This window comes from Myotis lucifugus, unplaced genomic scaffold, assembly GCF_000147115.1.
Source record: "Myotis lucifugus unplaced genomic scaffold, Myoluc2.0 scaffold_561, whole genome shotgun sequence".
NCBI lineage: Eukaryota > Metazoa > Chordata > Mammalia > Chiroptera > Vespertilionidae > Myotis > Myotis lucifugus.
The window spans coordinates 339,984-350,514 of NW_005871609.1; the positions used below are offsets into that span (position 1 = coordinate 339,984).

The 10,531-nt window shown below is 49.6% G+C and overlaps 1 protein-coding gene across 2 annotated transcripts; it reads left to right on the forward strand.

Annotated features, from left to right (window-relative positions):
* The first annotated feature begins 412 nt into the window (after positions 1-412).
* Positions 413-3,539, forward strand: CD3D (CD3d molecule). 2 transcript variants are annotated; one of them, XM_006104308.3, is made up of 5 exons: positions 413-467; positions 2,097-2,315; positions 2,766-2,897; positions 3,186-3,229; positions 3,426-3,539. In XM_006104308.3, exons 1-5 carry the CDS (start codon positions 413-415, stop codon positions 3,489-3,491), a joined length of 516 nt encoding a protein of 171 aa, XP_006104370.1. In that variant the 3' UTR covers positions 3,492-3,539. The 2 variants fall into 2 exon arrangements, with proteins under 2 accessions (XP_006104370.1, XP_023601392.1); XM_023745624.1 differs by lacking the exon at positions 2,766-2,897.
* The last annotated feature ends 6,992 nt before the right edge of the window (positions 3,540-10,531 follow it).

Sequence of the window (10,531 nt, forward strand, 5' to 3'; positions counted from 1 at the left end):
CCCAGGCTGCTCGAAGAAGACTGGGCAGGATCCCACGAGAGACCAGGCAAGTTCTCGTTTTTCTTCAATGACCCAGGAAAGGACTATCCTCAACCTCCTTCTACTTCCCAGAAATCAGGCAACCTTCCCCATGTTCTCTGCTGCCTCTTTCACTCCACCCCTATGCTTCCTGTGCAGAGAGCAACTTGCACCTGCTTCCTTCCCCCACCACCTCCCATCCCACCTCCCTCCCCACCGGAAGCCGGCGCACCCGCACCCACCACCTCCCATCCTCCAGGCAGAGAGCAAACAAGGCGTCTTCTGGTGCCTCCCCACCCGCCCCTCTTTCTGGCCTGCGAGTCAGCAGGGAGGGCGGCTCTCCCCGTGGCGGGAGCCCTGGGCCGGTCTAGCTCCTGCTGAATTCTGTTCAGAGATGGCGCGCAGCAGGTTTCTGGCAGGCCTGGCGCTGGCCACCCTTCTCTCCCACGGTAAGGCTTGTCCAGGGGCGGGGCGGCACCTGCGGGAAGAGACCGAGGGGGACATTACACCTGGAGCGAGGCGGTGACAGTCCTTGGTGCTGGCTCTCAGGCACGCAGGGCTGCCCAGGAGGGAGCGCTGGATGGGGCGCCGGGTCTGCGAAATGGGCTCTTGGCTTTGACCCGCTCCAGCGAAGGCTTCATCTTGGCCTTGAGTGTCTCCCCGAAGGCCCCAGGCCGGAGGTGTGTAGGGAATGTTGGTGTGTGTGCCTGAGACGGGCGACAATGGCAGCACTGCTCCTCTAGGATCCAGGCCTCTTGTCAGGAGGCCACCGTTAGGCCACCTCCGGGGCCGTGGCCCAGCACCCCGGGGGAATGCTTGAAGAGATGAGCTAGCTTTAGGAGGAGCAGAAGGGAGGGCAGGTTTGGGGAAAGAGCGACCAACCCATCTTGTTGGCCTGGTTCCTGTCCCAGGGCCCCCTCAGTCCCAGGTGACCTGGGATTAGCTGCTTAGGGACACCCAGCACTTTCAGCGGAAACAGCCCCAAGCAGGACATGCGTGTCGGCCATGGAGCATCTGAGGCACCTTCTCCCTGAGTGCACACACACGGGTTCTTGACCTGCTGTGGAGGCACTGGGTTTTCTAGACGGTGCTCTTGTATCCAAACCGGTAGCTGAGCGCGCAGCTCAGGGAGAATGTAGCTCCCACGCTCCCTGGGATTGGGGGCACCGATGCCAGTGCCTCTGTGGACTGGAGATGCTCTCGCCAAAGCAACGCAGTGTTTCTAGAAGGTGCTGTGCGTGCCTCCAGCCCTAACTCCCCACAGGACTTGCCTTGTGTGGAGCCCCAAGAGGAGATTTGATACATCTTCCTTTCCGTCCTTCTCCCCTTCAGCGAGGGTGGAACAACTAAAACTCTTTACCTGGGATTTGCCCTGGGTTCCCTGCTGGACCCGGGGCTGGTCTCACCCCCACCATCTCGCTTACTGTTGGGGTGAGGAAAGGGGAGAGAGAGGGGAGAAGCTGAAGTGGGAGCGTTGTAGGTTGGCTGGGGAGTAGAATTGGAAGTTTTCCTGGAGGGAAAATGCAGGCATCTCCAAGCAAGGAGCCTCTGCTTTTTCATGCCTCCTGGGTGCTTTCCTGGGCTCTGCTACCCTCCTGCTGCCCTTTATTCTATTTTTGAATTTATCGCTATTGTTGAAAGTATTGCAGATGTTACCTCCCTCTCCAGGCCTTCACCACCCTATTGTCTGTGTCCCTAGGTTATGCATATGAGTTCTTTAGTAACTGTCTCCCCCCACGCCCCTCCCCTCTGAGATTCATCCGTCTGCTCCCCTCCAACTTCGAATCAGTGGTCTGGATTCATTTCCAGGAAGGTCCTCAGATGAACCCATTTCTAGGGTTCCTCCTTTACTCTTTGTCCATCGGGGCCTACCCTCACGTGGGCCGCATCTTTGTGTCCTTCCTGGCCCCTGAGGTTCATGGGCAGCCTCCTGAAGCCTTTCTCCTGTGACCTCTCTCTTGCAAGAAACCATCAATTAGACTTGAATAGCGGTCTTTCTTAAGTATGAGCCTCAGCAGAACACGGGGTCTGGGGCAGATCAAAGAGGTGGCTCCAATCACAGTATTTTTTCCCCTTAGTGAGCCCCTTCCAGGAATTCGTGGAGGAATTTGAGGACAAAGTGGTTTTGAATTGCACCGGCATCATCACCCGGCTAGAGGGAACGATGGGGATCGAGTTACAGGACAATCACAGTCTGGACTTGGGAAAACGCGTCCTGGACCCGCGGGGAGTGTACCTGTGCAATGAGACGAAGGAAGAAGGCACCACCATATACACCCTGCAAGTATATTATCGAAGTGCGTGCCTTTGGGTTGGCATGGATGGGGCTCTGGATGTGAGAACTTTCTAGCTGGGGGGCGGGGGGCCCGTGGTGAACCAATCTGTTTTCTAAACAAACTGGGGCTCCTCTTATGATGGTAGGAGCCAGATTCTCAGGCCCTCAGAGCTGGAGAGAACTTATCTAAGGAAGAAAGAGCAGTAGGAGCCTTGTGACCCCAGCAGTAGGGCTTTGTTGGGAGAGCGGCTTGGCCTTTGCCTTGTTTAATTTCCTATAAAGCTGACTACTGTGGGCCCTGCTCAGGGATGCGTTGGGAGGAGGAGTAGAGGTGGATATAGCAAGGCCACCCGCAGGCCTTTCTCCAAGGGTCTTAAGTTCAGGTCTTAACTGGAGAGAGCCTGGGGCTGCCCCAGGAGGCAGAGGTGGCTTCCTGGTCTTGAAAGGCCCCCCCATTCCTCTCCCCCCCCAGTGTGCCAGAACTGCGTGGAGCTGGACCCCACCACCCTGGCCGGCATCATCGTCACTGATGTCATCGCCACCCTGCTCCTTGCTTTGGGAGTCTACTGCTTTGCTGGACACGAGACTGGAAGGCTGCCCAGGGGTAAGTGGGAGGGACAGAGAGAGAGAGAGAGAGAGAGAGAGAGAGAGTGTGTGTGTGTGTGTGTGTGTTGTGGGGGTGCCCCTGCCTAGCAGTGGGGCTGGAGTGGGTTGTTTCTCACCTGGGATCACTCTCCTAAGGACGTTTACAGCTGCTATGGAAGGACTTGGGGGCCCATGTTGCTCACGCAGCCTTCCGAGCTGTGACCGCCTGCAGCTCCCCTGCAGCGTCCACAGGGTCTCACAGCTCACCCTCCCAGGCCTGTCTAACTCGCTTTCCTGGCTCTTCTAGCTGCTGACACTCAGGCTCTACTGAGGAACGACCAGCTCTACCAGGTGAGCCCTGACGGAGAGACGGGATGGGAGGAGGGGGGAGTGGCGATGCAGAAGCTGGCCCTGGGGTGACGTGCGTGTATGAAGGGTCCCAGTGGGAGTTTACTGGGGCTGGGGTCTGGAAAGGCCAGGCACCAGCTCTCAGCGGCCGGCTGGGGCCCCCGGGGGAGCCCGGCCCCTGCCCCTTCTCCTCTCTTAGCCCCTCAGAGACCGGAACGATGCTCAGTACAGTCACCTTGGTGAGAGCTGGCCTCGGAGCAGGTGAACCTGAGACTGACGGAGCACCAGCTGCCGACGGTCCCTTCTCTTCCTGCTCAGCCAATGAAGATGTCTTCTTGCACGCGGCAGCTCCTGCGCTTTTCAAAGCTCCCGGGCCAGGCCTCGGAGCCGTGCTGACTTGGCAGGGTCCTTGCCCTCCCTGCCCACGTGTATTCTCTCTTCATTGCTTTCCTGCCTTTGACCCCCATGGACCCAATGATGGGCAATTTCTCATCACAGCTTGGCTCATGGTGCTTCTGACCTGGTGGGCTCCTGGGGGCAGGGTCTGCCCACCACGCCCCCAGCCTCTTGCTGCCTCCAGGCGGCCCGGCAGCACTTCCTGAGCTTTGGCTCCCTGGCCACAGCTGAGGCGGCTGCTAGTTCGGGGACCCAGCCGCACACAAGTTTCCATGACGTCATGAGCGCAGGTGGCAGAGACATCAAGGGCCCTGGGACTCACTTCTTGTCAAAGGACATGCATGTGGGAACGTCCCTCTCCTGCTGAGGGACTGGCCGTGGTGTTATGAGCTTTGTGAAGCCACTAGCTGTGAGGAGGTCTCAGCCCAGGCCCCCTTCAGTACCCATTCACCTTCCTTCCCCCAAGAAGCCTGGCCCTGGCCCCTACCCTGCCACTGGCAGCAGAAGCCCTTTGTCAATGAAAGCACACCATCCCTCTCCACTCAGTTGCAAAACTGGAGCTTGAGACTGGGTGGGGGTTTAGGATGTTTTCTTTTTTGGGGTGGTTGTTAATCCTCACCTGAGGATATTTTCCCATTGATATTTAGAGAGAGAGAAAGAGAGGGGGAGAGACACACACAGAGAGAAACATCAATTGAGAGAGACACATTGATTGGTTGCCTCCTGCACAACTACTGAGGAGCAGCAGTCATCGAGACTACAGCCTAGGTACATGCCCTTGACCGGAATTGAACCCAGGACCCTTCATTCTGCAGGCCGATGCGCCATCCACTGAGCCAAACCAGCCAGGGCTAGGATGTTTTCAGTAGGTGTCCTCTTCAGCCCTAGTTGGTTTGGCTCAGTGGATAAAGCGTCAGCCTGTGGACCGAAGGGTCCTGGGTTTGATTCCGGTCAAGGGCACATGCCTGGTTGTGGCCTTGATCTGCAGGATGCAGTTGATCAATGAGTCTCTCTCATCATTGATGTTTCTATCTCTCTCTCCCTCTCTGAAATCAAATATATATATATCTCCTCTTTAGCTGGTGGGTTAGTGGTGGTTCTGAAACCTTGGGAGCCTAAGGGACTTATTGCGAATATAGACATTTGGGCCCAGCCAGTGTGACTCAGTGGTTGAGTGTTGACCTATGAACCAGGAGGTCATGGTTCAATTCCCCATCAGAGCACGTTTGATCCCCAGTATGGGGTGTGCAGGAAGCAGCCGATCAAAGATTCTCTCTAATCATTGATGTTTCTATCTCTCGCTCCCTCTCCCTTCCTCTCTGAAATCAATAAATATATATTTTAAAAATTTATTTTTATTGATTTCAGAGAGTAAGGGAGAGGGAGAGGGAGGGGGAGGGAGAGAGAGAGAGAGAGAGAGAGAGAGAGAGACTAACTTCATTGGTCTGGGGCATTCGGACTTAAGGTGGTTTCAGTGGGAAGCCAGGGTGAGAAGCACTGCCCTCCTGAGCACTTCGGGAGTCTTGCGTCCTTTCGGCTCTTGCTGTGTGTGTGCCTTGAAAAAGCAGATGGACTGAGGTGAGCTGACTGACTGTATTTAAACTGTGAGGTGTGGTAAGTTCTGGCATATACACACGCTTGTGAAACGTGGCTGCAGTCAAGATAATGCACCTCTCCCACAGCCCAGAGCGCCCTGTGCCCCCATGCACGGCATCCCGCCTCCTGCCTCTCCCCCGCCCCGGCCGCCACGGGTCTGCCTGCTGTCACAGAGGTTGGCTACATTTCCCAGGTGACATGGATGCAATACTGTATGACAGGTGCTCCTTTTGGTCTGGCTTCTCAGACTCAGGAATGATTTGGAGATTCATGCCTCTTGTTGCCGCCATCACGCTTCTGCCTTGCTTATTGCTCAGCAGCGTTCCCTGTGCGGACATGCATGGCGGCTGCCTGTTCGACGGTTGCTAGTCTTTTGGGTTGTTTCCTGGTTTGGGCTGTTACACATAACGCTGCTGTGAACATTTACATATATGTCATTGTGTGGACCTGTGCTTTTATTTCTGTTGGATAAATACTCAGAAGGGCTATGGCTGGGATACACTTTAAAAAAATCTTTATTGATTTCAGAGAGGAAGGGAGAAGGAGAGAGAGATAGAAACATCAAAGATGAGAGAGAATCATCGACCGGCTGCCTCCTGCTCGCCCCACACTGGGGATTGAATCCGAAACCTGGGCATTTGCCCTGACCAGGAATCGAACCATGACTTCCTGTTTTATAGGTTGATGCTCAACCACTGAGCCACACGAGCCAGGCTGGGATAAATTTTTAAAGAAAGTAGTATGGCTATTCTTGTGCCTTTGCACTCCCATACAAAGTGGCTTCTCAAATTCTGACTACAAAGTGCCTGATGGGATTTTGATTATGATTGCATTGCATTTATAGACAATTGGGAAGAATTGACATCTTAATAATAATGAGTCTTCCAAGCCATGAACGTGTCTTTTGTCAGATTTATCCTTAAAGTATTTTATATTTTTTGATGTTATTGTATATGATATTTTAAACATTGAACTGTCCAGTTGTTTGTTGGTGTATATAGAAATACAGTTGCTTTTGGTATGCAGTATTGATCTTGTACTCTGAATACTTCTTAAACCCAATTACTAATTCTAGTAGCTTTTTGTAGATCCCATTAGATCAGCGGTCCTCAACCTGTGGGTCGAGACCCCTTTGGGGGTCGAACGACCCTTTCACAGGGGTCGCCTAAGACCATCGGAAAACACATATATAATTACATATTGTTTTTGTGATTAATCACTATGCTTTAATCAAGTTCAATTTGTAACAATGAAATTGGGGGTCACCACAACACGAGGAACTGTATTAAAGGGTCGCAGCATTAGGAAGGTTGAGAACCACTGCACTAGATATTCTACATAGATGACCATGTTGCTTGTGAATAAAGACAGTTTAACATTTCCATGTCCAATGTGGATGTTTTATTTCAGCTCCTTGCACTGGCTACGGCCATGTACAATGTTGCATGGAAGTGGAGGGAGGACATTCTTGCCTTATTTGTGATGTTAGCGGAAAGCGTGGTCTTCATCATTAAGTATGAGTTGGCTGTAGGTTTTTCTTAGATGCCCTTTGACAAGTTGAGAACATTCCCTTCTCTTCCTAGTTTGTTGGGAATTTTTAGTGAAAATCGTTGTATTGTCAAGTGCTTCTTCAGCATCCATTGAGATGTTTATATGGTTTTACTTTACTGAAAAAGTAAAAGCATATAAATTATAAATTACATCAGTGGCATGATCTGTTAAACCAACCCTGCATTCCTGAAATAAACTGTACTTGATCATTGTGATATTTCTTTTAATATATTATTAGATTAAACTTACCAAAATTTTGTGAAAAAATTTGCATTTATTCATAAGGAATATTGGTTTTCAGTTTTCTTGTAATGTTTTTGTCTGGTTTTGGCATAAGGGTATATTAGTCAGGGTTCTCCACAGAAATAGAACCAATATATATATATCCTATTAGAGAGAGAGAGGGATGAAAGAGAGAGAGATTTATTTTAAGGAGTTGGCTCATGCAAGTGTGAAGGCTGACAAGTCCAAAATCTACAGGTGGTCGGCAGGTGGGTAGGATGGAGACCCAGGGAAGAGCTGATGTGGCATCTTGGGTCCAAAGGTAGTCTGGAGACAGAGAGAGTTCCCTTTTCCTCAGAGGACCTCAGTCTGTTTTTTCTTAAGGCCTTCAACTGATGGGATGAGGCTCACTCACATTATGGAGAGTAACCTGCTTTAATCAAAGTCTATGCATGTAATGTCAATCTCAACTAAAAAATACTTTCACAATAATATCCAGATATGCTTGGCCAAATATCAGAGTAGCATGGCTCAGCTTGACACTTAAAATGAACCATTATGCAAGATGAATTTGGTCTCCATAGAATGAGTTGAAAGTATTTCCTCTTCAATTTTCTGGAGGAGTATGTATAGAATTGGCTTTATTTCTCTCTTAAATTCTGGGTAGATTTCACCAATGAAATCATGTTGGCTGGAGTTTTCTTTGTGGAAAAGTTTTTAAGTATAAATTAAATTTATTTAATAGCTAAAGGGCTCTTTGGGCCCTGCCGGCGTGGCTCAGTGGTTGAGCGTGGACCTATAAACCAGGAGGTCGTGGTTAGAGTCCCCGTCAGGGCACATGCCCTGGATGCGGGCTTGAGCCCCAATAGGGGCATACAGGAGGCAGCAGATCAATGATTCTCTCATCATTGATGTTTCTATCTCTCTTTTCCTCTCCCTTCCTCTCTGAAATCAATAAAAATATATTAAAAAATAAATAAAGTGCTCTTTGGGTTATCTATTTTCTCTTTAGTGAGCGGAGTGTCTTCTCCTTTCCTTCACAGTCTATCCACCCTTCCCTCTAAGGCCCAGATCCCGTCTCTCATGCATGTTGCTTCCCCACCACCTCAGCTTTCTCAGTCCCTCCTTAGAACACCGGGCACACGGTCTGGGGTACTCATGGGCGCTCAATCACATTTGCTCTCCTGTGGCTGTTGAACTTCCTGCATGTGTGGGCACGGTTATGTGACTGCAAGCTCCCTGAAGATGGGAACCGTTTGTCCCCTGAGCCTCAGCACAGTGCTGGTCTGCCTGTGGTTAGAAAAGCACTCTCGCCCTAACTGGTTTTGCTCAGTGGATAGAGCATCGGCCTGCGGACTGAAGGGTCCTGGGTTTGATTCTGGTCAGGCCACATGCTGGCTCGATCCTCAGTAGGGGGCGTGCAGGAGACAGCCGATCAATGATTCTCATTACTGATGTTTCTCTCTCTCCCTTCTCCCTTCCTCTCTGAAATCAATAAAAATATATTTTTAAAAAAGAAAAAAGAAAGCACTTGCTGAAGGAAAACCTAAATGACTGCACACAGCTCTTAAGTCGGGGAGCCAGAGAGCATTCTCGATAACCACACTAGCCCCGGGGAACTACTCAGAGTTTTGGAGTCAGACGGCCCTGCACCTCATTCTGGCTCTCTTCTCACTAACACACCACCTCACAGCTTACCTCTCTTAGCCCATATCTTCATCTGTAAAACAAGGACAACAACATGCACCCTGTCTGGTTGTCATGAGGATTAGATGGGGTAAATGTGTTGTAATGTACCCGCGGGTAAGTACTCAGGATGCAAGACCAAATTAATGAGTCATTTAATAAGCTGGCGACTGAGAGGGAGTTATGGCTCCAAATCTCCCAGTCCCAAAATGGTGACAACATCAGGCTTATATAGGCAAATATTACAAAGGTATCAATTACATCTTTGGGTTTGGAATGAGGAACCTGGTTTGCACAAAGCAGTTACAGAAGTGAAATTGAGCAAGTTAATTATCTATAAAGATTAATTATAGTTTTGGGTCTTCGGATCACTGAATCAACGGAAACACATTATCTGTGGCCACTGAGGCAATTTAGGGTAATTGTGCTGTCCTGGTTCCCAGGTACAGAAGAATGTGCTTCGATAACCAGTAAGATCACAAATAATGGGATATTCAAACCACCAACAATGGAGTATTCAATCGATTGGGATAGCATACATAAGTTCAGAAAATCAAAGTAACTTTTCTATTGTTTTAGCAAGCAAATAAGGACAGAAGCCAAACAGCAGGGTTAAAGTTAAACTGCAGTTTCTACCTGAGATGATTGCTACCAGACTTCAAATGGAGTGAAGTGCTAAGACAATTTCTAGAGCACAGCATATGCTCACTAAATGGTCACTGTTATTGCTCTTATCATGCTGAGCCACACCTCACCTTGACTGGGCACCATCACATATACCCGGGAAGAGACAGCCACCCCGGGCCAGCCTCGGCAGCTGGTGACGGTCACCCTCAGGGGACTCCTTGTGAGTGTAAGTGTTGAGAGTTGCAGTGGTTCTCAACCTGTGGGTCGCGACCATCAGAAAACACATATAGCATATCAGATATTTACATTACGATTCATAACAGTAGCAAAATTACAGTTATGAAGTAGCAACGAAAATAATTTTATGGTTGGGGGTCACCCCAACATGAGGAACTGTATTAAAGGGTCGCGGCATTAGGAAGGTTGAGAACCACTGGTTAGAGGGATTATCAATAGATGCAGAAAAAGCATTTGACAAAATCCCACACCCACTTTTGATAAAAACTCTCAGCAAAGTGGAAATAGAGGGAGCACATCTCAACATGATAAAGGCCATAGATGACAAACCTACAGCGAGCATCATACTCAATGGGCAAAAATTAAAACCATTTCCCCTAAGACCAGGAACAATACAGGGATGTCTGCTTTCACCACTCCCGTTCAACATAGTACAGGAAGTCCTAGCCACAGTGATCAGACAAGAAGAGATAAAAGGCATCCAAACTGGAAAGGAGGAAGTAAAACTCTCATTATTCACAGATGACATGATATTGTACATAGAAAACCCTAAAGATTCCACCAAAAAACTACTAGATTTAATAATGAATTTGGCAAAGTAGCAGGAGAGTTTAGAGGGAAAGAAGCAGCGTTTCAACAGGGCCCGTCACATAGAAGCTGCGGTCACAAGCCCAAGGCTGAGTGTGCACCACTGTTAACATAAAAAACATTCAAACCTGGAAAGAATATTGTGAGTTTATTTGAGCCAAACTGTCGACAATTGCTGGGAAGTAGTATCTCAATGGATTGGGATAGTGCTCCAGAGAATGGCGGGTTTTCCTCTGTTTTTATACATTGCAATCAAAGGAGGAGACGTAGGTGGGTCACATGAAATCCATTGGTGATAGGCTAGAGAGGCGGGAGAAAGCAAAGGGGGAAACCTCTGGGATTGGACAAAAAGTGAAATGATGGACACATACTTAGGTGGGTGCAGGATAGCCAACAGTCAGC